At 42.2% G+C, this 26,005-nt stretch overlaps 3 protein-coding genes and 1 long non-coding RNA gene across 15 annotated transcripts in view; 2 read left to right on the top strand and 2 right to left on the bottom strand.

Annotated features, from left to right (window-relative positions):
- LOC127534912 (uncharacterized protein DDB_G0271670-like) overlaps nt 1-26,005 on the bottom strand; it is a 146,760-nt gene that overhangs the window by 75,148 nt on the left and 45,607 nt on the right. The gene's annotated exons all lie outside the window — the stretch shown is intronic.
- The window catches only part of LOC127534913 (uncharacterized), a 141,270-nt gene that overhangs the window by 73,325 nt on the left and 41,940 nt on the right, over nt 1-26,005 (top strand). The gene's annotated exons all lie outside the window — the stretch shown is intronic.
- On the top strand, nt 68-4,838 carry pold2 (polymerase (DNA directed), delta 2, regulatory subunit). The gene is made up of 11 exons (XM_022219811.2): nt 68-221; nt 382-617; nt 712-833; nt 926-1,049; nt 1,135-1,249; nt 1,335-1,533; nt 1,659-1,739; nt 3,024-3,181; nt 3,268-3,395; nt 3,499-3,600; nt 4,165-4,838. Exons 2-11 carry the CDS (start codon nt 389-391, stop codon nt 4,323-4,325), a joined length of 1,419 nt encoding a protein of 472 aa, XP_022075503.1. The 5' UTR covers nt 68-221; nt 382-388; the 3' UTR covers nt 4,326-4,838.
- aebp1b (AE binding protein 1b) lies at nt 4,563-24,946 on the bottom strand. Its single transcript, XM_022219810.2, has 22 exons — nt 24,108-24,946; nt 22,904-23,071; nt 22,751-22,813; nt 20,325-20,795; nt 16,981-17,055; nt 16,412-16,477; nt 16,056-16,139; nt 13,574-13,645; nt 13,390-13,499; nt 12,862-13,001; nt 12,694-12,778; nt 12,461-12,605; nt 12,287-12,375; nt 11,872-11,995; nt 11,392-11,588; nt 11,107-11,289; nt 10,719-10,882; nt 10,203-10,603; nt 9,952-10,091; nt 6,855-6,954; nt 6,555-6,721; nt 4,563-5,419 (listed from the first exon to the last, which is right to left on the bottom strand). Exons 1-22 carry the CDS (start codon nt 24,349-24,351, stop codon nt 5,048-5,050), a joined length of 3,660 nt encoding a protein of 1,219 aa, XP_022075502.2. The 5' UTR covers nt 24,352-24,946; the 3' UTR covers nt 4,563-5,047.

The raw sequence follows: 26,005 nt of genomic DNA, 5'->3' as shown, positions 1-26,005 counted from the left end.
TAGCAGTCGTCTATTGTTTTCTTGCTCCCTGTACAGGTTCTCGCGAGATTTACGCACTCATCTCGTGGAAAAAAAAAAACTAGTGACGTTAAGCGGGTGATTTCGCGGGAATTGTTTCTGTTGCTCGCTGACAAGGAGTAAAATCAAACTTTTCTTAAAATATAGCACATTATCTGATATTACACAGATACCAACCGACGCTTCACCTCACCTCCTCTAAGGTAGGACCGTTGCATCTGTCACATCAGAGTTATTTTCATAAAAAGTCGGCATGTTTTGGAAGAGCTCTCTACTAGTTATCATTATCGCTAACTTAGTAGGTTAGCTTAAACCGACGTGCGGTTATTCAATACAACTGGAGCTCTTCTACGTCTCTTGTAGGACGGTCATGTTCTCCGACCTGAGTGCCCAGAAGGAGGGCTCGTCTCTGCTCTGCCGTCCTGCCTCCGAGGACCAGGGGCCGGCGGTGTTTGAGAGGACCTCCCTGGCCTACAGTCCTTCCTCTGAGCGCTACGGAGTCGGGGAGCGAAGCTTCAGCCGCCAGTATGCCCATATTTACGCAGCACGACTCATGCAGATGAGGCCCCTGCTGTCACAGAGAGCTAAGGAGAAGTGGGGTAAGCTCAGGTCGATCTCACCCTCATCTGGAGCACCGAGTCACCAGAATTATTTCAGTGTATTTTCTAATGTGCCTTTTTATGTCTGTGCCAGGATCCGATGTGCTCATCAAGAAGCTGTGTGATCTGGAGAAAGGGGAGCAGTGTTGCATCGTGGGGACTTTGTTCAAACGTATGGAGTTGCAGCCATCTATTCTGAAAGAGATCAGCGAGGAGGTTGGCAGTCATGCTGAATTCACGGGAGCTCATAAAAATGATGAAATTAGCTGCTGGCATGTGTAACATTTTTTCTGTTTTCCTCTCATCAGCACAACCTCCTGCCTCAGCCTGCACGAGCCAAATACATCAGTGAAACAGATGAGCTGATTCTGGAGGATGAACTCCAGAGGATCAAGCTCGAGGGCAAAATCGACAAAGACAAGTGTGTCACAGGTCAGTATTTTTTCATTAAGTCAACATCACAGCATCTCTGGACATACGTCTTAACTATAAAAGGATTTCTGTCTTTCTCTCTCAGGCAGCGTTATTGCAATATATGGAGCAGAGAGGAATGATGGGAAATTCACAGTTGAGGACTTTTGCACAGCAGATCTCCCTTTGCAGACAGCAAGACCTTCCCTCAGCTCTGACAGGTAAACAAACACAAATACACTGTACATGCCATCCTTTTGTGACAATAATTCCAGTATTTGAAGTGCATTCTTTGTCTGTCTTCAGGTTTGTGCTCCTGGCCTCAGGCCTTGGACTCGGAAGTAGTCGTGCTGACAGCATGCTGGGGCTGCAGCTACTGGTTGACATGGTAACCGGTCAGCTTGGTGACCTGGGTGAGCAGAGCGGGGCAGCGACAATATCCAGGGTTCTACTGGCTGGAAACCTCCTGAGCCAAAGCACCCAGGACAAGGACGCATCAACAAAGGTGTCAAGAACTGACACTTGCATATGCTTTTGTTAGTTTTCCCTGTTTCAGAAACATTGCCCTTGCTAACTCATCCACTCAAACCACTCTGTTACCTGTTTTACAGTGTCTGTTTTTTGTTCCAGGCTAAGTATCTCACCAAGAAGACTCAGGCTGGCAGTGTGGAGGCCATTCGTCTGCTGGATGAGCTGCTGCTTCAGCTAGTGGTGAGTCTGCATGCTCTTCTTTGCACATATTGACATTTTTTTTATGTACACTTTAGATTGGGCTTCACTGATGACATGCATAGTGTGGGCTGATAAGAAATTTACTGCTACTTTAATACGTCTAGATGACATCAGCCATTGTGAGTTTGTTGAAAGTCGTCCAAGAGAACTGCTTTATGGGAACACTGGGTGTTTTTATGATTTTCTTACATCGGTGTTATGAAGTATTTAGTTTTATGTGTACCACTGTTTATTCTCGCTATACACTGTTTCTCAATCGATTTTCAGACCATGTTCTCATGTTCTGGTCTTGCCTGCGACTCCACACGTTCTGGCTCAACATTTCTGACGTATATACAGAGATTTATGGCATGGTAATTTCACCCAGCCCTATCTGTGCCATATTTGACGCGTTGCCACAAGATTGCCGTATTACAGGCGAGACTCGCGAGTTCTCCCCACACCCCCAACCTCACATTCATCAAGAAAAAATACTAAACTAAAACATTTCTCTGGTTATTAAATCCAAGACTTTCTGCTTTTTTTCTTTTATCAGTGTACTTGAGTGCTTTGGTGACAGTCCTATTTTCAGGGTTTCTGCAGGGCATTAAGAAGCATTCATAGTCATTAAATTGATTTTGTGAAAATTAAGGCCTTAAATGGTATTAAAAATCATCAAATTTGATTCTCAGTGACATTAAAAATTCTTTCTGCAGTTTTCAAGAAAAATGTTTGATAATAATGATATAATAATATGTAATTATGGACTGCGATTCGTCAGATATGTGCATCTGTGTAAACATGCCAAAGCATTGTGATAATTGTTCCAGCCGGTCAGGTACGATTGCCAAAAACTGCATGTTTTTAAAGTGTTTGGCAGGCTGGACCAGGTGGAGGAGATGCAGATTTCAGCAAAAATGGCCAGAAAACGTGTATTTCAGAGAATGACTACAGCCCGTTGGTGCTCAGGGGAGGTTTCCAGATTCAGAAATAGTGACATGTAGAGACAGTTTTCATATAAAAATCATCTTTTAAAAACAAACAAACATTTTTTTTGCAGTACAGCATTAAAATGACATTATAAAGCATTAAATTTGACTGATTTCTGCAGAAACCCTGATTTTTCTCACATTACACAAAGCACTTTTTGAATGTTTCCTGGAAAAAAGGTAACATGGTTTACTTTAATGCTGTTTTTTTATATAACAAATAATAGCTTTTGGCATGTTGGTCATATTCTGATTATTATCTAATGCAGTATGTTGCTACTTCCTGCTGATTCAGGCTTCAGTTCCAGTGGATGTAATGCCAGGCCAGTATGACCCCACCAACTACACGCTGCCACAGCAGCCTCTCCACCGATGTATGTTCCCCCTGTCCTCTGTTTACCCCACACTGCAGCTGGCCTCCAATCCATACCAGGCTGACATCGATGGAGTGAGGTAAACACGTCTCACACACACACTCTGTCATCTAAAGTGTGTGTGTAGAAATGTTTTGGACTGTGTTTTTGTGTGTTTCCACAAAGGTTCTTGGGAACATCCGGCCAGAACGTGTGTGACATTCAGAGGTACAGCAGCATGGAAAGCCACGTGGAAATACTGGAGGAAACGCTCCGGCTCAGACACCTGGCCCCCACAGCGCCTGACACACTGGGTTAGCTGATGCAGAATAACTCACAAGAACCCTGGCAGTTCTACACACAATACATGTTCATTTATGTTATTTTCACAGTTTTTTTTGTTTTTCTATCTATCAGGTTGTTACCCGTTTTACCTGAAAGACCCTTTCATCTTGGAAGAATGTCCTCATATTTACTTCAGTGGCAACGCCCCAGCCTTTGAGTCCAAGCTCATCAAAGGTCAGTATGTGATGTGTGTGATTTTTTTTTTTTTTTTTTTTTTTAGGCCCCGAAATGCAGAAAAATATGAAGTTTTTCTAGGGCATTTTGTTAAAACGAATGGAATGAAAATCGAGCGTAAACTTTACAAACAGCAGTTTGACTATCACAGATGAGCAACCAGAAACAGGAGGTAAACTGGTCTGGGTTATAAATTGTGGAAGTCAAATGACTGTGGACAGGTGAGCGCTGGTCTGCTCCAAGTCTGTTATCATTTCAGTATAAAAAAAACACTTCTAAAATAATTTAATGTGCTGCAAATGCTGATTTTTCTATTTATTTATAACTCATTTTGGGGTAATAAGGCTAGCAGGTAGAATACACTCATTGCACTGTCACAGATTGTGTTTTTAAATGAAGTGATAACGTGCAATTTATATCTTTTTCTCATGTCCAATCAATTAGTAAGTTTGATTTTAGTCAACAAAGATTTTCTTTGGTTCCCTACAGCCTTCATTTTTTTCAGCCGTGTTCCATTTGCACAGGTCTCTTTCTTAATACTAATGTTTGTTCTTCTTCTGCCAGGTCCGGATGGTCAGGAAGTCCTTTTGGTCACAGTCCCAGAGTTCAGCAGCACCCAAACAGCGTGCCTGATCAATTTACGCACCCTGCATTGTGAGCCCATCAGCTTCTCAGCCTTCTCCGCTGACGACGATGAAGAAAGTGAGATGAACATCAGCCACTGAGGGTTTCTGTCTACTAATATGCTGACTCTGTCGCACACTGTTGGTGCTTATTCAGACTTAATTCTCCTGACCACAGACTATGTAAATCAACTTTGGGTCAGGAATTACCACCCGTGTGACACTGATGCAGTCCAGCACCGCTCTAGTGTTTCTTGTCGTGAACTGTAAGAAATAAACAGCACCGATATCCCAGAAACAAAAACCCGGTGCTAAAAAAAAAAAGAGAGGAGACATGCATTGTTTATTATAAGCCTTTATTTGAAAAATAACTTTTCTACCCCACCTGTGTCTGCCTGTTACCAACCGTGAGCTGCTTTTCACACAATAAGTGACTATTCCTACTATAAAAATAGTTCTGCATGGGTGAGAACAGTGTAAATAATTCAGCTGTTTTTATGTGCAACCACAATAAACATCTTTTCATGAAGCAAAAGACACTCACAAAAAAAACACTGAACGAGCCAGAAAATGCAGTGTGAACTTTTCAAAATGAAATACCATTATTGAAATGGATCCATTTGTGTAAAGAGCCATTATTTCAAGTGTTAAGTAACAGATACACTATCTTAATATAGCTAATATTCTGTGCTTCTCACTGCTGGTGCCGCACAAAGACGGGATTCCTTGTTTCACTCCTCTACCAGCTCAAAGTACAACACGGCAATGAGAACTACAGTTAGGAGAGGACGGTTGTTTACTGAAACAAGCCCTGTGTGTTTGGTTTAATAGTCATCAATCTTGTACTCGTAGTTGTAATCCAGGATGGAGTCTGTGAACCCACCAGGTGTCGAGGACTGTCCCTCCCCTACGAGCCACGAGTCGTACCAGGATGTAGTGGTCTCTGGTGTCGTGGGGATTGTGGTTGTTGTGGGTGGTAACGTTGTCGTCGATCTTAACCTCATTAATCTCTGTCTGCGAAGGCGACGGATGCGAGCGATCCTCAGCCTCCTCTGCCGCTCAGTGAGACGTGAATTTGCAGAATAGCCGTTGTTGCCGTTGACCACGTTCCTGTTGCTGTTACCAACCGAGGAATGCTGTGTTCTGCTGCTGCTGTAGCTGAGTCGAATCGGCTTGTTGCCATGGAGGGCCATGATCTGCAGAGACATGAGGAAACACACTTTATACCCTGTAAAACAGACATGTACGCTGGATAAAATGCCCCTCTCAAAACAAGAAATAAATAATTTATTTCAAGGAATTTTTAAAAAATTTTAAAAATCTGCCAATAGAACAAGTAAAAAAATGACTTAAGATTTCTTGAAATAAGATATGATGTTTACAATATTGAGATCTTAAAATTAGTTGGGATTGTTTATTTTAAGCTATATTTTACCAGGATTGGCAAGCTTAGGTGTCTTAAAATAAGCCAGACATGCTGAAAAGTTGCAGTTCTTCACTCAAAAATAGATTTTTGCTTTCATGTAACCTCCTAATTTGAGGTGTATTCAACTTATCTTGAGTTTTCTTGTAAAATATAACTCAAAACAAGATCATTTCAAGATTGTTTGACTTAACAAGATATTAAAGATGTATTTTATTAACCCTCCTGTAGTCCTCATTCAAGGGCACCAAAAATGTTGCTTCCTTGTATGGAAAAAAAAAAATAGAAAAATTCAGCAAAAAAAAAAATAAAAATCCCCCAATTTTTGAAAATCTGCAAAACCTTCAGGAAGAATATTTCAATAATTCCTTAAAAGTTTTATTAAAAAAAAAATCCCCCAAATTTGCCAAGAAAATTCTTATAAATATTTTCAAAAAAGAGTAAAAATCTTGCAAAAAATTCTAAAAATATCTAAAGTGATTGCATATATATCAGTAAAATTTCTATTTTTTTAAGAACATTCACAAAAAAAATCAACCAAAATCCAGCAAAATTCATTGGATTTTGGTTGATTTTTTTTGTGAATGTTCTTAACAAACATCTTTTTTCCTCCAAAAAATGTTCAAAGATGATGAAAAATGTTGAAAATGTGGACATCAGAAGTTTCACTGTGAAAATACCCCCCCCATCCACATTTTCGAACTAAAATGGGTCAATTTTGACCTGCAGGACGACACGAGGGTTAAAACAAGTCCCTCCATCTTGCTGAAATGTCACTTAATTTATTTTATTGTAAATCAAGTGGGATGAAACATTTTGACTAAAAATAAGACAAATAGACTTGGTAAGATTTTGAGTTTTTGCAGTGTATTGATGGTGGTGTCAGTTCAGGGTGGGCAGAGTCTTGCCTGCTTGATGCGGTCCCAGTTGGACTTTGCCAGGTTGAAGCTGCAGGCGGTCGCTCCCGACTGATATCCCACCACACAAAGTTTAGTCACAGGGGAGAAGCCCTCAGCTCGAGCTGTTACTCTGTACTCTCCTGGGTTAAGCAGCCGCCAGTAGTCGCCTGTTGATGCTACAATGGCAAAGAAACGAGAGGCTCTGCTTAAGGTTTCTGTTTACGACTATGCTTCATCAAGCTTTCAAGCACCTGAATTAAAACAATCTGTTTTCAGGAAAGAGATCAGTGTTGTGAGCAGTATGCTGACCTGTGGTGACATCATGGTTTATCCCCTCAACGGATATCGTGGCGTTTGCAATCGGGTTCCCCTGCTGATCCTTCACGATCCCTCTGATGCCACGATGGACCTAAAGAACAGGGATAGCTGAGTCAGTGAAGGAGGCAGACATGTAGCTAACAACAACTTACATGTGTTGTATTCCACTATAGTTCTGTAAAATCGGTGCCTCTACCTTTTCATAAACAGTTTTGTGGCAAATTGGGCTCAACTACATTTAGAAAGGTAAGAATTACACACTAGTCTGAAGGTATGTTTACATGGCTCAGTCAGGTTTAAGTTTTCTTTGATCTTTGTTTCCCTCACGGAACAGGAAATGTGGCGTTTTTTGGTGAATAGAAATGACTTGTAATTTAATGTAACCATAGGATATGATCAGCAATTAAAGTGTTGCTGAAAGCTGTCTTTAAAATTGCTGATTTTCAAGTTCAGTACATTACCAGTGAAAAGTTTTAGAATGCCCCAATTGTTTCAGTTTTTTATTGAAACTCAAGTAGCTCAATACCAATGAATAGCTTGGAACGGTAAAAAGATAAGTGGTCAACTACCAGAGGTTAAAAAAGGACAAGGTCACCCAAAACTGAAAAATAATGTAGATTTCAGAATTATACAAAAGGCCTTTTTCAGGGAACAAGAACTGGGTTCACAACTTAAAGCTGTTCTGCAGCAATGGAGGTTGATCAAGCCTTGAAAGTTGGTGGTACCAAAGGTGTCCCAACCTTTCTTGATTACTCACAACCCCCTCTGTCTGCATAAAAGTAGTGTTGGAGCACACCATGGCACCATACCCTCCAGAGCATTATTTGAACAGTATTGTACAGCAGAAAGTAGTGTGCTACTATAGAAATGGTGAGGAAAATGCAATCAACAATAGAAGAGAGACAGACCATCACAGCACTTAAAATGTAGGTCTTTCCTACAAAGAAACTGCAAAGAAAGTCAAGCTGTAAAGTAAGTACAGTTTTCTTCACCATCAAAAGGCACTCAGAAACTGACAGGAAGAGATGTGGAAGACTCAAAACCACAGCAGAATCAGAACACAAGTTTCTGAGAGTCAACAGCTTGGTGATAGGTGACTCACTGGACAACAGCTTCAAGCACGGCTTCATAGTGGTCAAAGTAAGACGTCTTAATTTTAACTGTGAAGAGAAGACTTGGAATTGCAGCAAGAAAGCCATTGCTAAGACGTCAGAAAAAGGGCCATGAAACACTGCCAGTGGACTACTGAAGACTGGAAGAAGGTATTATGGACTGATGAATCAAAATTTGAAATCTTTGGATCATCACAAAGGATTTTTGTACGCCATCAAGTAGGAGAAATGATGGTTCCTCAGTGTGTGACATCAACTGTCAAACATGGAGGAAGAGACATGATGTCGGCGGCTGTTTTGTTGGATCCAGGGTCAGTGATGTACAGAGTGAGACGTACCCTGAACCAAAACAACTACCACAGCAATCTGCAGCACCATGCAGTACCCTCTGGTTTATTCCTAGTTGGTCATGGGTTCATCCTACAGCAAGATAACAACCCAGAGCCTAAGTCCAAGCTATGCGAGAACTATCTTAAGAAAAAAAAGAACAAGCTGGTAACTCTCCAGACTTAAACCCCACAGAGCTGGTTTGGGATGAACTGGACAGAAGAGTGGAAGCAAAGCAACCTACAAGAGCCACACATTTATGGGAACGTCTGCAACAGAGTTGGGAAGAACTTTCTGAAGAATGTTTGATTTCCATCATGGAAAAAAATACAAGTGTGTTCAGCTGTTATACCTGCCAAAAGTGGCTGCTGTGATGAGTCAAAAGTTTATAATACATTTTGGTTTCTAAATTGATTTTATTTTAAACTTCATTTGTTTAGTTGCCTTGTGTTTTCATTTCAGCGTACAATGAGACATCAAAATGCAGAATTTGAATTTAAAAAACTGTGAAAATTGGGGTGTTATAAAATTTGACCAGTAGTGTACATTTCATTTATATCGAGCAAAATTCAGTGAAGGAAAGTAGTACATTCACTCAATTAAATGTAATTAAGTGCAAGCTTGAGTTAATCTTACTACTTTTTCATGTGACTTATACTCCCACTCTACTACATTTGAGAAGTAAATACTGTACTTTCTACTCTGCAGCATTTATCTGATGATTTAAGTTATTTTTAAGAAGTGGATACTTTAACAAGCTTTAAAGACACACCACTTTGTTAAATGTTAGAACGGTGTTCCGGTCTCACGGAAAGCAGTGTGAGCGTGTAGTCTTCATCACATTTTAGATGTTTATGTGTTGTTAACCACTTCACAAATTGTGTAGGTGCTTTCTTTTTGGTTTCATTTCAGTAAATACCGAAATGATCCAATGTCTCAGCAAAAGTCAACAATTAGAAGAAAAGTTCAAGAACTGAAAACAGATTTGTAAAGGGAAAGGGATGGGAAGTGGAGATGATTGTTGTTGCTTCCCATTGTGATGGGCATTTTGAAAGCATTAATACACAGATTGGAGACGGGGAAGAGAATCCTTCTTGAAAGGAATAGTCTACACCCAGTGAATCAGACTGGGCACATCCTATCTAAATATGTTAACGAGCTAAATATCTACAATCTTTCTCCGGAAAAGCAAAGTACACCTTTAAAGGAGTTAGTCTGATATTAGCTTGTTTTTCTTCTTTCCTCTACTTTTAAGCATCTGCTTCCCCCTGTAGCACAGAAAGGTAATCTGTAGTGTGTTCCTAAATTCACTTCTGTTTCTACTTTTATTTTTAGGCAGTACACCGGTAGCACCACCTTGTTTCTCTTCGACATGCAGAATGTTGTTATAGCGCAACATGTTTCTGTGATGTGCTCTTTGAGATGTTTTTCACCAATTTTGCTGTTGTCTTTGCGGCAATACTAAAAGAAAAATCCTGTGTATGTCCTCCTATTTAGGATAGAGACTTTTTCTGATATATCAGAAAGTGAGAGGTTTAACATTTGATTTTTATCTGGCAGTTACTTGGAGAAATGTAAAAACAATTTATTTTCATTACTTTTTTAAAAGCAACGTGACAAATTACTTTGACTGTTTGTGTGTGGCTCACCTGCTCCATGAACGTGAGCATTGCTTCTCTGTTTTTCTCCCACTCATGAGCCAACTCGCTCTGATGGGGGAACTTATCGCAGCCCAGGAACATGGACAGCTCGAAACAGTTGGTGTGCAGGTAGCTGAAGTCATTCATACCTGGAGAAAAGGTCACACACACTTTAACCTCAGATCCTGCACTGCACAAACCCTCCACCAGGGTGTGCTGTAAACACGGAGACATTTATAGCTATAACTCTGGCTGCTTACTGCCTGTGATTGGCTTCCATTTGGCCCGGTTGACCAGGCCGTGGCCCCCTGCTGCTGTGTCTCCATGGCAGGATCTGTGGTAGCTGTGTGTCATGGTCAGGTGTGTGGAGGCGTAGGAGACAGCCAGCCACCTGAACAGGGACTCGTCTGCAATCACCCGGGGCTCATCTTCAGGCTCCGCGTACTGATAGCCGGCGCTTCTTCCTCTGTCATCCTCCTCCTCTTCCCTGTGGTCATAACCCTGGTTGTGGAAGTCATAGCCACGGTCGTAGCCGTGATCATAGCCATGGCCCCTATACTCCTCCTCTGGCTCTGCATAACCTCTGCTCCTCCAATCTTCCTCTGGCTCCTCATGGTAGCCCCTTCCCCACTCTGTCACGTCAAACCCTTCGTCCTCATACCTGCAAGAAACAATCCTGGTTGAACTTTCTAACATGAGTGTGGTGGAGTAACAGTTACGCAAGTGAGAATGTGGGGAATAAATCAGTGTAATGCAGATGACCGAGCAAGTCGTACTGTCTCTTCTTGCGGCTGTGGGGTTTCTGGCTCTCAGTCTGCTTATTGAGACGTAAGCTGTCATAAGGATAAGCCACAATTGTCTCCCCGCCCTGGAAGTTTGCACCCAACACAAATGGATGGCTTTCCATCCAGGAGATTATGGCCCTGGTCTCCACAGCCATCTGGAACCAAAACAGGAGAGTCAGGATCACACAAACAGAGCAGGGAAAACCGATGTTAGCACAACATACCCTCATTTTTTGTAGAACACAAGCACGCCTACAAAAATATACTTTTTTTTTTGCAGGCATTTATTTAGAAACAAAACCTTGCATCTGAGAAGAGAGAAGCAATAGAGGTCTTATATCTTCAACATTTATAAGCCACAAACCAACATTACCCGTACCTTTCCTGAGCTGCCAGCGTCTGAGTCGTCTGGTATGGGCACATGATGGTTGGGGGTTAGTTTGGGCACCATGCCTTTATCCTCAGCATCCCACAAGATACTGTTCAGGTCAGGGAAGTTCTGGAAGATGTCAAAGCCGTCCTCTGTGAAGTGTCCGGTCATCCAGCTGCTCAGTTCTGATCCCTACAGGAGAAGATTGTGGATAAAGACCACCGAGATTCACTAGCATTTCTTATTTCTGTTTCTTTTTTTAGCCATTTATCTAGATTTTTTTCCCCCACTGACCACTTCAAAAGCTGTCTCATGTCCGTCGGGGTTGAGAGAGGGCACCAGGTGGATGCGTATTCCCTCCACCAGGCGCTGTGCTCTGGGGTTTCTGTCCTTGTACTCTTTGCACAGGTACTGCATGAGAAGCAGGATCAACTCTCGACCCAACGCCTCGTTTCCATGGAGACCTGCTGTGAAGCGAAACTCCGGCTCACCTGAGGAAACAACCGGGAAAGACGTAATTATATGGGAACCACAATTTTCTGGCCTCCACCTGGCGTTTATTAGTATTTACAGGATGCATCAGTGGTGCCATTAAAGTCTAGGATCATTTCAACCAAACAGACTGTTGGGACATTTGAGAGAAAACGGCTGGTTTGGTGAATGCTTGAAATGAAAACAGCTGCTTTAAGAGCTTCATTCTGATATGGATCATGCATAAAGAAGTGCTGAACATTGCAATTTAAACAGTCCTGTGTGCCTGGGTTGTCTTCCCACCTATTTCATGCTCAGTGGGGTTGCCAGAGATGACCATGGCAATGATTTCCCGTCCTTTGGAGCTGCGGCCCAGACTGTAGATGCTGGTGATGTTGGGACACTCGTCATTCACCGACTTCATGAGCTGGACGGATGGGACGATTGAAACAGTCAATGTGCAAAGAACTGATCATAATATTACACAAATGTTGCTTCGAAGGTGAACATTGTGCTCCTGTGAAAAGGTCACATTGCCCTCTGGTGGTTGAAAATGAGAAGGAATTAAACCTCTGCAGGGAAATTCATCAATTCATATTAAAGTGGATAAAAGTAGACCCCTGGGTTTAATGTTGTGAAATTGCATAGTTTTCAGGAGAATAAGGATTTTCAGTGGAATCGGTGCAGATGTTCAAGGGGAGCATGCAGTGATACTCACTGCAACCATCTCTGTGTAGCTGTGGTGCTTGAACTCCAAGTAATCCACAGGAGTCACCTCATTTTGCCTGTACAGAACATTAGCTGGATCTGCGAGTGGAAAAGAACCAGAAGTATGTTATTTATTTTGTGTGCTTTGAGTGTGCGCACACGTGACTGTGTCTGGGAGGCTCACCAGGCAGGGGGCAGCCTAGAACCTCCAGCCTCATACAGAGAGAACCGTTCCAGCTCTGAGGCATGATCCGGATGTAGCGGGCCAGCACAGGCTCCGCGAGCTGGTTCATCACAGGAGTGTCCTTATCACTGTTTCCAAAAAACAGCTGGACAGGGGGGGATGGATGGGAAGAGAGTGAATCAGAGAAAGATGAGGGAGACATGGTGCAGAAAGCAGCAACACAATGAGCTCACCCAGTCAGCATATCCGTCATGGATGGTGGTCCACTCCCTGCTGTCATTGCTGAAAGCCAGGAAGTAGGAAGTCACGTAGTCATTCCTGAAACAAGATGAGGGCAACGTGTTTAATGTAGGAATGTAGGACAAAGTGTACTCGTGTGTTTGTGTGTGTTTGTGTCTTACTCATGTTGGGAGTCTCGTCCCTGAGTTATGACTCCGGTGAATTCTGTCTCCCTGCGAGCATCTATCTCAAACCAGTTGATCCCGTCCTCCAAATTTGCACACCACGCTCCACCTATCATGTTCTCCTCATCCTCAGTCCCCTGGGAACCACACAGACCACAACACATGCGGCTGATTCATTGACGTTTTCAGCACGGAACTGCATATCTGCATATTTCCAAGGCAATTTAATTTATGCAGATGCTGCGATAGCGTGGAGTGAAAAAGCAGATGTGTGTTTTGTACAAGATTTATCAGCTGATTTAATTACTTAGCTGCATAAAAGATTCTTAGACTGTAAAAATGGAACAAATACAAACTGCCAAAGCTGCTAATGGAAATGACAGACTCAGCAATAACAGTGTTTTCCATTGTTGCTGGTCCCTTGTTATTATTTCGAGGCCTGGCAGTGTGTAAGTGATGGCTGCAGCCTGTAGTGTTATTTCTAAGTGTTGAGACCACAGCTGTCCTGCCCTGACAGTCGCGTACCTGCATGTTGAGACGAGCCCTCTGAGGTGCAAAACTGTACTGAGACATCGAGGAGGCTGACAGCTGGTCTGGCTCGATCCTGTGGGACTCCATCCCCAGGGGAGGACACTCTGCCACATATCAGATGATATGTTAATTACATGAATGAAGCGTCTGCATGTCGCTCAGGTTTGAACAGACTCACTCTTTGGCTCTTTGAAGACACGTGGTCTGTTCCTGGCTCGCTCTTCGGCCTCCTTCAGCTTCTGCGCTCTCTCTGTCAGGGGTCAGAAAAACAGTCTTAATGTAAAATAAATGGGCTGAATATTTGTTCCCAGAAATGACTGAGGAACTCATCATTATTGTGCAAATTTCAAACGCCAAAAATCCCCCAAGTGGACGTGAAGGTTTGGAGTGCTGTGAAAAAAAAAAAAAAAAACAGCCCAGATGTTGTGATTTGGCCCTCAGTGGAAGCGGTGTGCTGGAATGAAACTCAGATCATTCTGACATTAACTGCTGAAGAAGACTACAGAAATCATGAATCATATTTTAACACGCTGAACCGTGTGACATATTGACACACTGTAGTTTACTGCTGGTAACATGGCTGCCAGACATCTTCCTGTGGGAATGTAAAACATGTTGTCAGTCCCACCACCGTCAAATTCAAAGCAAAATTAAAGTTTCATCTTTTTCTCCTTGCTTTTAGCTCCTCTGTCATGTCTACTCCTAGTTTATTTCATTGCACTACTGTTTTGTGTTGCTCAGTTGCCAGATTTTACTCAGTTTTCTCTTCATATCTTTTGTTTTTATAGCTTGACCTCTTTTTTTAAATTGACTCAGTGTGCTTTACCTCGGCTTTCCTGTTCATACGCTTGTCTTCACATGTCTATACTCAATGTCTCTGTGATTCCAGCCACCTCTAACATGCATTTATATGCACAATTGCACGTTATGAACTTTTCCTCGCCTGTAGTTTGTCCTTTCTGTCCTCTCTCTTCTATTTCTGTCTCTGGAGCTGCATGTGTCTGATCTGCGGTTACCGCTTCGTCCTCCTATCTGTCAAGTTTGTTTGTTTGTTTGTCACTGCTTTCCATTTCTCTCTCCCCTTCTCCTTTACCCCGACCAGTTAAGGCAGATGACCACCCTGCCTGTGCCTGGTTCTGCTGGTGGTCTTTACTTGTAAGCCCTCTGATGCGCAGCATGGCTCAAAAGTGACCCAAATCCAATGGAAAACGGGTATCTCCTGACCAACTCTGTGTGTCAAAGGGTTACAAGGGAGTTCTTCCTCTCCACTCTCACCAATATGCTGCTCACTGGGAAGCTTAGATTGGTTGGGTTTTTACATATGTAATTTTGTCAGGTCCTGATTACATTTTTTTAAGTCAAGTAATTTCTATTACATATAATATCGCCTCGCCTTCTTGGGATCTTTCTGCATGGAGTTTGCATGTTCTTCCTGTGCCTTCTGGGCACTGCAGCTTCCTCCCACAGTCCAAAAACATGCTGAGGTTAATTGGTGATTCTAAATTGTCCATAGGTGTGAATGTGAGTGTGATTGTTTGTCTCTAAGTGAGGCCCTGTTATATACTGGCAACCTATTAAGGGTGTCTCTTGCCTTCACCCTACGTCAGCTGGGATAGACTCCAGTCTCTCATGACCCTAATGAGGATTAAGCGGTGTGTAGACAATCGTTGGATGGATGAGTGGATATAATATTGCATGGCCTTGATCTACATATTTAAATTAATCTGGGTATTGTTAGGTTTCAATTGTAATATTCAAATTACTCACTTAAATTATGCATACTGCACTACTCTACCACCCACCACAACTGATTTAAACAAGACACAGCAGCCCTGTTTGTAGCTGGACTTGAATGAGTGTTGTTGACCTTGTCTGATGCTTCCAGCTATCCCACTCCAGTCTTATTTCTCTGCTGGACAGCAGTTTGGCTCAACAACTGTATAAATAATCATGAGCAAACTTGAATCTCTCACTCACCTCCAGACACACATCTGGACACATGCACTTATTTGTACACAGTTATGCAGTGTGTGTAGGTATCAGTGTTGCACATGAATGCTTTGAGCCTCTCTAAACTTCTGTTTCAAATTAGCTGAGAATTCTTTTCACTGTGAACCCAGTTTACAGTGAACTGTGCAGAAAGGACGTGCCCTATTGACACCAGACCTGACAGTGTTATATATCATCTGCTCCATGCTTTACTCCTCAACCACAAGCTAACCTCACTACACACAGCAGACACGTGGCAAAAAAAAAAAGAGCTGAGTGGGGCTTGAATACTCATAATCCAATGTATGCAGATCCCTCTCCGTTGATCTCACCCTCTTTGCCTTCAGTCCAACTCACAAAGGGTTTCTAAACCCTTTATGATCCTAATCTTCATTGTGTTTTTATTGGATGAACTTTTGTTCCGGCCAAGTAAGTTAGAACAAGCAGCACAGACACATTAGTATGGTGGGAAACAACATCTGCATTCTGTTAGAACAGAAATGTGACTGAAGGTACATCTACGCTGTGAACTTTTATAACTTTTGTGCTTTGGTCACAGGCCACGTTCTTTGGTCTTTGTCAGCTTCAGTGCTGCATGTAGTTTGACATGATTGTGCAGAATGATTTTATGCAAGAAAGGAAATAAAAGCCCCACATGTGGGCTCTCTCACCTCGTTCTTCCTTCTCACGTTCTTTCGCTGCCCTTTCTCTCTCTCTCTCCATCCACTTTTCATCTGTCTCATCTTCTTTCCTCCCTGCAGAAAGCAAGAAAATGTGATTGTATTTTAGGTCTCATCACAGCAGTGTATAAGCATGCCTCTCTGTGTTTTTGAAAGCCATTAAGAACATTTAACACTAAAGGGGCTCATCATTTGTAAATCTGGAAAGTTATTGACCCGAGTCCTGTTTATTCCTTTTCTGTGCTGTTTGCTTTTTTGGCAGGAAGTTTACTGTGGTTTAACCAGTGGACCTAACAGAAAACATTTAAGGGTGAGTTTCATGTGGATGTGTGTGTCTGTGCACGCACTCATTCCGTATTCGTCGTAGTCATCATACCAAGTCCCCTCGTAGGGAGCAGTGGCCGTGGGCTCTTCTGCGTAAAAAAACAAACATGAAGTTATACCACTCATTTAATCAGTCAGAGGCACAGCTGCATCACAAGTGAGACTTTATAGGATTACATAGTTTTATCTGCAGTTTTACAGCTTAGCGCTGCCCTGATTTATTCAGCCACAACAGTAGCGCTCTATTTGGATGCAACTGTGACGCCCACCATGTAATTAACTTGTTAAATCTTTAATTTACATTTACAAGAATCATAACCTGGTTGGGATCTGATGACAGGGCTTGTTTTTACCCCACAACAAAACTATGGAAAGCTTTGTTGACTAAGTGCAACCGAGCAAACCCACCCACTCCTGTCTGAAAAGTAGGGCAGATTTCCACATAATGTTATTCTCATGTGACGCACTGAGAGTCACAGATGGAATGGATATTTCACATGCATCTTAACTCTTAGCTGAGATTCCTTCCTGGCTCACCGTGCAATCGAAAATGTGTCATATTAACTGATTTTCTAAAAGGTTTAAGTGTTACCTGGTAGATTTTCCACTATGATTTCAGGGCTGACCTCTTTACCATCAGGAAATGGAAGATTGTCTGGCACCTTATCTGCAAAACAATGCAACAGTTACGCACCACAAAAGAAATAGGAGAACGTAGCAGAAAAGGCAGGACGAGCCAGTAAGAGTGAATCAGTGGAAATGCTGGAAGAGTGGAGGTACAGTGCAGCTGGCTGGAATCATAATGGGAGCGTGTCAGTCGGGTCCAGATGAGTGTCACAGGGCCACACGACACACCGTTTCCAGCATCTGATCCAAATCAATCTAAAATAAGAGTTAAGTCCTTCGTCCTGCTGAACGGCTGAGGGGTTTTCATTTTTGAGCCTCTTAATTAGCTCCTAAAGATTAATTGCTAATCTGAGATTAAAATCTATATATTTCTCTGTAGTTGTGTCACTTTACATTATACTCCAATGAGTTTACTAAACATCTAATGATAAGGAAAAAAGTACAAATTCACGTTTCTTGTACTTTAAATATTTTACATTTTGTACAACTTATTATTTCTACTCCACCACATCTCAAATTTGATATATAAATTGTCTTTTTACTCCTCTATATTTGTCTGACAGCTTTATTTACTAGTTACTTTTCAGATTTTTCATCTATTTCTTGTTCAGTTTAAACCATGTATTTAGAAATTTGTTGTTTCCTAACATTAAATTTTCTTTAAATCTGAAAGATTTAGTGTTTTTTATAGGCTAAGACCATTCTCCTACTTATACTTTTCCCACTAAAACATATAAACCTTTAAAAACTGGAGCTGCAAACTGCATCGTCACAAAGATGATATCAAGGCAAACGTATTTAAATTTGATAAAATGAGCATCCAAAAAACATAATATATGTAGTAAAACACTGACAGCAAACATTTTCCTGCAGACTTAGTTCTTTTACTTTTAACGCTTAAATAGTTTGACTTTAAGCAATAATACTTTATTACTTTTGTAAGCTTTGAATGCAGGACTTTTACTTAGTTCAGTATCGTCCCAGTATGGTAATTATGCTTTTACTTGTATAAAGGATTTGAATCTAATCTTGAGCACCTGCAATGCATTTGAGTCCAAATTATCTAGAAAGCCATCTTTTTCCTACTGTGACTTTCTCAAATTAAACAAAGTTCTGTAAACCTTAATGAAGAGCTACTTCTATCACTCTCCATAGTTAGAGTGGGTACGGAAAGTATTCAGACCCATTGAAATTTTTCCACTCTGTTATTGCAGCCATTTGCCAAAATCAAAAAAGTTCATTTTATTTCTCATTAATGTACACTCAGCACCCCATCTTGACAGGAAAAAAAACAAATGTAGAAATTTTTGCAAATGTATTAAAAAAGAAAAGCTGAAATATCACTGTGCTCAGTATTGAGTAGAAGCACCCTTTTCAGCTAGTACAGCCATGAGTCTTCTTGGGAATGATGCAACAGGTTTTTCACACCTGGATTTGGGGATCCTCTGCCATTCTTCCTTGCAGATCCTCTCCAGTTCTGTCAGGTTGGATGGTGAACGTTGGTGGACAGCCATTTTAGGTCTCTCCAGAGATGCTCAATTGGGTTTAGGTCAGAGCTCTGGCTGGGCCAGTCAAGAATGGTCAGAGTTGTTCTGAAGCCACTCTTTTGTTATTTTAGCTGTGTGCTTAGGGTCATTGTCCTGTTGAAAGGTGAACCTTCGGCCCAGTCTGAGGTCCTGAGCACTCTGGAAGAGGTTTTCCTCCAGGATATCTCTGTACTTGGCCGCATTCATCCTTCCTTCAATTGCAACCAGTCGTCCTGTCCCTACAGCTGAAAAACACCCCCACAACATGATGCTCCCACCACCATGTTTCACTGTAGGGATTGTATTGGGCAGGTGATGAGCAGTGCCTGGTTTTCTCCACACACCTGGTTTTCTCCGCTTAGAATTAACACCAAAAAGTTCAATCTTGGTCTCATCAGACCAGAGAATCTTATTTCTCATAGTCTGGGAGTCCTTCATGTGTTTTTTGGCAAACTCTATGCAGGCTTTCATGTGTCTTGCACTGAGGAGAGGCTTCCGTCGGGCCACTCTGCCATAAAGCCCCGACTGGTGGAGGGCTGCAGTGATAGTTGACTTTGTGGAACTTTCTCCTATCTCCCGACTGCATCTCTGGAGCTCAGCCACAGTGATCTTTGGGTTCTTCTTTACCTCTCTCACCAAGGCTCTTCTCCCACCATTGCTCAGTTTGGCTGGACGGCCAGGTCTAGGAAGAGTTGTGGTCATCCCAAACTTCTTCCATTTGAGGATTATGGAGGCCACTGTGCTCTTAGGAAACTTGAGTGCTGCAGAAATTCTTTTGTAACCTTGGCCGGATCTGTGCCTTGCCATAATTCTGTCTCTGAGCTCCTTGGGCAGTTCCTTCCACCTCATGATTCTCATTTGCTCTGACATGCACTGTGAGCTGTAAGGTCTTATATAGACAGGTGTGTGCCTTTCCTAATCAAGTCCAATCAGTTTAATTAAACACAGCTGGACTCCAATAAAGAAGCAGAACCATCTTGAGGAGGATCAGAAGAAATGTACAGCATGTGAGTTAAATATGAATGTCGCTGCAAAGGGTCTGAATACTTATGACCATGTGATATTTCAGTTTTTCTTTTTAAATAAATTTGCAAAAAATTTCTACATTTCTGTTTTTTTCTGTCAAGATGGGGTGCTGAGGGTACATTGATGAGAAATAAAATGAACTTTTTTGATTTTGGCAAATGGCTGCAATGACACACAGAGTGAAAAATTTCAAGGGGTCTGAATACTTTCCGTACCCACTGTATATTTCAGTTATGGATTTAAAACTACGATCTACTGTTTCCTGCTTGGATGCGTCTACTATTAATACACTGAAAGCAGTAGTGATGAAGCAGCATGGAAGTTGTTGGCTCAACTTCATTTCTATGGTTTGACTTAATTTTAAACTCTTGACTCTTAATTTTTTTTGAAAGCTATCTGAACCAAAAATGTTTTAGTTGACAGAACTTGAATTTTTAAGTTTGATAGTAATGTTTAACAGTGTTGATGCAACTAGTTATCCAGAAGGTTGAGTTAATCCAGAATGATTGTCTCAGCTTCTCTATTTTCACAATTGTCATTGTTTTGCATAAATAAACTCTGAAACACAAAATATCACAAAAGAAAAAAAAGTTATAAAAGCCCATTTTGGTCAAATCTATCGCTTTGTTGTACCAATGACCTCCCACAGAGGTCATTATAGTTTCATCTCAGCTTATTCATGTTTCATAAACTCTCATCCCCTCAAACATCCTCTGTCAAAACAAAGAAAAGGACAAAACAAAAGACTCAAACATACATGTGGCATCCCAGTAATCGCTGTCATCTGTTCCAGTCTTCCCATCAACCTCAGGGGCAGAAGGAGTTGGATCCACCTCCTTCCAGTAGCTGTCATAGTTGTCAGTCGCAGTAGCGTACGGGTCTTTCTCCTCTGGTTTCCAGTAGTCATCGTAGATGTCAGGGGTTGGAGTAGACGGATCTTTCTCTTCTGGTTTCCAGTAGTCATCGTAGATGTCGGGCGTTGGAGTGGACGGCTGTTTCTCCTCTGGTTTCCAGTAGTCATCGTAGATGTCGGGCGTTGGAGTGGACGGATCTTTCTCTTCTGGTTTCCAGTAGTCATCGTAGGCGTCAGTCACAGCAGCAGCTGGATCTTCCTCCTCTGGCTTCCAGTAGTCGTATGGGGGATCAGTGCTCGGAGTGTCGGGCTGAGGCCTGGATGGTGTTGGCTCAGCCTCCCAATAGTCATCGTCCGGTTTCCAGTACTCATTGTCTGTCAGAGAAGCAGATGGAAAGTATGATGGGCTCAGAAGTCTAGACAAAAACACATTTTATGGCTCCCAGGTTGATATGAGCAGATGCTTTTATTCTGAGACCAAAATGCTAAACGATGAACAAATAGCGCTTTCTTAGAAATTTGATTCAGTAGCTGGTATTTGGAGAAAACTGAAGTCAGCAGGAATAAAATTAGTTTTTTCTTGTCCACATTGGAACATCCTTGCCCTTCACAACTGGTTTAGGAGGAAGTGGGTGATTATCTACAACTCTGCTTGTTGCCAGTCAGTCAGAGAGGATTGCAGCGTTGCCATTTCGATTTGTTTCCATTTTATTCCTGGAGGTCACTTGTACCATGAACTACGATTGTAAAAGAAACCAGAAAAAAGAAAGGACATCTCCAACTGCAAACAGGGTGAGCTTAACTGACTCCATTAGAATCCACAGAGCCTAGAATTAGTTTTATTTACATGATGTCACAATGTAAAATCTATGGGCTGAAGGGTGTGTGGATGTGGCCTAAAGGAGGAAATACTAATTCACAAAACCAAAAGCGCTAAAACTTTTTTGGTGCTTTCATCAGGTGAGCAATTTTCATTGAGATTTGTGGGCACAATTTTTAAATTTGTTAACCAGTTCTCCATAGAATCGAAGCAGACACAAGGAGGAGACCACACATCTTCATAACATTCTTCTTTTTAATCCTAACCCTCTGAATTTTGTAATTTTCAAAGATCAAAGTCTTCAGGCCCAATCAACTCTGATTCAAGTGACAAATTTTGAGGCAACCTATCAGATTTCTGTGCTTTCTATAACCACAAATGGCTTTATGTGTCTTTTTTCCAACCTGCAGTAATACAAATTAACACTTGTAAGCAGACTTCATGCTCGAAACAGGTGGATGTTCTCTTTAGAGTCTACATGCTTTCCCGGTTTTCAGTGATTAAATGTTGCATATAAAACCCCTTTTTAGCAAGCTAATGTAAGTCTCACATGTCCACAGAATATGTCTTCCAGGTTTCAACTCAAAATGCCCTACAGATTGTTCATTCTACCATGCCTGTATGCCCGATTTTAGTCCTCTTCCAAACTGTGTTTTAACTTTAGCGTCAGACACTGAAACAACCAGTTCCAGTAAATGAACTGCAGCTGTCCACACCCCGCTCTGAAGAGGGCTGTGCCTTTCCTGTTAGTGCCATGGATACCTCGGAGAAAACGAAGCAGGAGAAAAATATTGTTGGCTACAAAAACACAGGAGCTTGACTCTGGATGATAGAACCAGTTACTGTATATAATGATCAACAATGCCTCTGAAATGCCAGTGGTAAGTTTCTCAGTGTGTTGGCTCCGACCATGGCCACCTTAGCAGTACCTGACTCTCCTGGCTAATTTAAAAATGAGCAAAGAGGTGGCTATAGGGTGTAGCTGAGACGGACTCTGCCGACCTTTCTTGGCTATTGACTGTTCTATGACTGCCCCCACCTGTTGCTATAATCTCAGTTATGTGCAGCTTTAAGCCTTCAGACGTTGTAAATGGGCGAAGTATATAAAAATTCCCTCTTTGTACAGTTACCATGAACAGGGAGATTTTCTACAAACCAAAACCATTTTTCATACCCGGTTGTAAACACGTATATTTTTGCTCTGAAGTTGGACATTTTAACATGGGGGTATATGGGGACTGACTCGCTTTAGAAACAGCCTCAAGTGGACATTAAAGGAATTGCAATTTTTTCTTGAGGTTGCTGCTTAGTTTGAATCCGAATTGTACCCACAAAAATAGATTCTTGAAGAAGATGCAACATTAATATGGATGTTTTCCAAATGTTTGGACTACAATGTAGTTAAATTATTAATTTAATGTAAGCATTCTCAGGCTGCACCTGTGTTCTGTTTTGAAAAGTGAAATGTGAGATTTTATTATCTGATCCCCACTCTGTGTGCACTGCTCACCAACATCAGGATAAGGGTAGTCTGTGTAGGGCTCAGGTTCAGTGGGTGGTTCAGTCGGGATTGCTGGAAGCATCAGACAGACAAAAGGTCAGCAACACTTATTCAAGTAGAAGTAAATCAAGTAAAAACATGGCCGCTCTGTCCCGTTCTCACCAGTTGTGGTAGGTGGTAGAGTTGTGGTTGTCTGCCGGTCCTTTTTCTTTCCCTTCTTGTCAGTTTTGGGCTTTTTGGTAGCATTGGGGTCCTTGTTCTTGTTCTTGTCCTTCTTCTTCTTCTTTTTGCCTTCTTCATCTGGCGCTCTCCTCACCCTGCCCAAAACACCTGGACAGACAAGGAAAGCAAGAGAAGTTTAGTAACACTCATTTGCTTGACTTTTCACCACAATCAAATCAGACACTTGCAATCAGAATCGAAATTCCTAGAAAAATCATCTTCCTTTTTGTCTAAATTCTCACCCAGACTAGATGTCTATCATTAGCCTTGTGAGTATCCTGTAATCATTTTATAAATAAACCTTCCTCATCCGTTAATGTTCCATCTGTCAGCTTTTTATTAGTGGGTTGCAGTCAGATGCCAAACTTCAAAATCAATAAAAGAATTTTCCTTTTGTAGACAAAAGTTTATAAAACATGATCAACTTTCTGTTATTGTTTACATAATTTATAAGCAATGCATGTGAGATTTGAATTACACAATTATTTCATCCCTGTCATGTTAAAACACAGTGCTGCCAGGGAAAATCCAGTCTGCCAGATGCATTTCAGTGGTTGCTTGAGGTCCATGACTATTTCCTTTTGAGGCTGTCTGAAGGCCTGAGGTACGTTCATGGAAAACACATCCCTCTCTTTCCATTAGTTGTGCTCCATTAACCACAGTTCAGTTTTAATGACACAAAATCTGTCCAGATACTCAATAAATATATCACTCTCACCTCCGCAGCATCAGCGAGACTCATTAAAAAGCTGGTTTGAACTCATGGGTATTAGAGTTTGAAGCCTGGTAAGTAAGCTCCAGAAAACAGGCTTGTTGCTAATGTCTTCAAAATCCATTCTTCCAGCGTGAATGTACAGCACAGTCAGCATTAATCACGCAGGGTTACAGCAACAGAGGCAGTGGAAAAGGTCAATGTGATAAAAATCTGCCTGCAAGATGCTCAACTCAGTGTCTTCATCTCTAAACTAATGCATCTGAAACAGTAGTGGACAGGTGAGCACATGGGCTTTGTCACGCCTGTTGGAGCTGTCAGAGACTGTGTTAGTGTCTGTGTTTGCTCTTCCATGTCGTGACGATCCCTAAACAGCTTGGATGTCTTGTCTGCGTAACAGATCTGTGTTCTTTTAGGTCTTTCTCCACTTACCTGCCTGTGCAGCCTCGGTGTCCCTTTTGACCTGGGTGCTGTGACCCAGTGGGTGTGGGTCCTCTGAGAGTCCCTGCTCACTTTCTGGGTCATCCAGGGACTCGTCTCTCAGCTGATCCACTGCCTGCCTCTCCTCTTCAGACTGGTGGAGAGAAACTATCCCCCCAGCGCTCTCCCCTCCTCTGGGGATCAGCAGGCAGCAGGACAAGGCCAGCAGAGCCACAGTCACAGTCTGGCTTCTCATACCTGCTGCTCTTCCAACTGCAGAATCCTTCGGTTTGGAGTTTGTGCTTTTCTGTCTGAGCTGTCCAATGCTCACTCCAGTTTACCCTCCAGAAGACTTATATTTCAGCCTTTCTTCTGTTGTATTGTGTCCATGTGATCCACACTTTTTACTCCAGCAGGGAAGTCTCTGCAGCTCCACTCACAGCCACAGTGTCCACCAGACTGAGCTAGACGGAGATGGAGTGGGAGGGGGGTAGGGAGAGGCAGGGAGGGAAGGGAGGGAGGTGGGTTGCAGAGACAGACAGAGAAAAGATACAAAGCAAAGCAGCAATCCAGTCAAATGAATAGACTGGGTTCCTAATTGCCCTGCAGCTCTGGTCAGCTGAAAAAACAGCCAGAGGATCCCCTTCACCTGGCTGACGAGTCACAACAGGTGCAGTGCTCAGACAGGAGACGGGGGGAGGTGGGTGAGGGAGGCCTCAGACAGCAGCACCTCCTGGGTGAGAGAAGGAAGTCAGTTCCTTTCCCTCTGCACCTCCTGGTGAATTCCTCGGCGGAGATCTTTCTCCCTGCAGACTCACCACAGAGCAGAGCAGCGGGAGAGAGGAGAGACTCCTCAGACACCGAATTCCACGAGAGGAGGAGGAGAAACGGGGAAAAGGGGGAGGATGGGGATTTCATGTGTGTGTGTGTGTGTGTGTGTGTGTGTGTGTGTGTGTGTGTGTGTGTGTGTGTGTGTGTGTGTGTGTGTGTGTGTGTGTGTGTGTGTGTGTGTGTGTGTGTGTGTGTGTTTTAACAAAACCAAACGGAGGAATTCAAAGCAAATGAAAACAGGCAGGAGTAAAACATAAATTCTTTTTCAGTCCAGGACTTGTTTTGGTTGGATCTTTGGTTTCCATCTCTTCTCTGTCATTCTTTCCTCACAGTGTTACGTCGTTTGCTTCCTGGAGAAAAAGTTGTGGTGGGCGAAGGGGGCCAAGGAGGAGAGCACACACTGGATGGGAGAATTGTTTGAGCAGATGACAGAATTATAACCTTTAAAGATTTGCTGTTTTCTTTGCCATCCCCCCATCCGTCTCCAACTCTGTCCTCTGTTTGGAGAGGCTGTCAGGGCCTTCAAGTGCTGCAATGTGGTGTATTTTGAAACCAGCCCAGTCAAGGTAAACTTCCACTTCTCCCCAGAGCAGCTTATTCGCAGTGAGAAATACAGCAGATGCACCATGGACATGAAACAACAAACTTTTGAAATCAAATGTCCAAATTCTCAACCAAACCAGAATGTACCTTTATGCATTTTAAGTCAAATTACATTCACAAGCATTGCAATTAAATCAAGGAAGAAAAACCTGGAGCACAAAGTCTTTGCCATTTTCTGCAGACACTTGTGCAAACTGCAATGACTTCATCTCCAGTTCTTGTCCCAGTTTTCCTAAAAACTCCACCGTCACCTGCACTCATCCATGAAAGGTTTATTATCCAGAAACGTCTGATGTCCGAATAAAGCAGCACACTGAAGTCCTATTAGTTCAGCTCAGGCTGAGTCATAAACAGGATTTTCTGTGGATGGGGCAGACAAGACAGACTCACAAATCTGGTAAAATAATTCAGGTCATATATCTGAGTCTGAGAAGACAGTAAAACAGAAATGTTTTTAAAGGCAAATAGACAGCGGA

The sequence above is a fragment of the Acanthochromis polyacanthus genome, chromosome 7, assembly GCF_021347895.1.
Source record: "Acanthochromis polyacanthus isolate Apoly-LR-REF ecotype Palm Island chromosome 7, KAUST_Apoly_ChrSc, whole genome shotgun sequence".
Lineage (NCBI taxonomy): Eukaryota > Metazoa > Chordata > Actinopteri > Pomacentridae > Acanthochromis > Acanthochromis polyacanthus.
Note: the sequence above shows the minus strand (reverse complement) of the source record. Positions and strands in the feature narration are given on the sequence as shown.

Excerpts from the sequence above, each read along its gene's own strand:
- pold2 (XM_022219811.2), top strand. The coding sequence starts at position 389 with ATGTTCTCCGACCTGAGTGCCCAGAAGGAGGGCTCGTCTCTGCTCTGC. Across the intron at positions 1,250-1,334 it reads CCTTCCCTCAGCTCTGACAG|GTTTGTGCTCCTGGCCTCAG; the intron begins GTAAACAAACAC and ends GTCTGTCTTCAG. Across the intron at positions 1,534-1,658 it reads ACAAGGACGCATCAACAAAG|GCTAAGTATCTCACCAAGAA; the intron begins GTGTCAAGAACT and ends TTTTTGTTCCAG.
- aebp1b (XM_022219810.2), bottom strand. The coding sequence starts at position 24,351 with ATGAGAAGCCAGACTGTGACTGTGGCTCTGCTGGCCTTGTCCTGCTGC. Across the intron at positions 13,002-13,389 it reads GGGCTCGTCTCAACATGCAG|GGGACTGAGGATGAGGAGAA; the intron begins GTACGCGACTGT and ends TGTGGTTCCCAG. Across the intron at positions 12,606-12,693 it reads ATGACGGATATGCTGACTGG|CTGTTTTTTGGAAACAGTGA; the intron begins GTGAGCTCATTG and ends CCCCCTGTCCAG.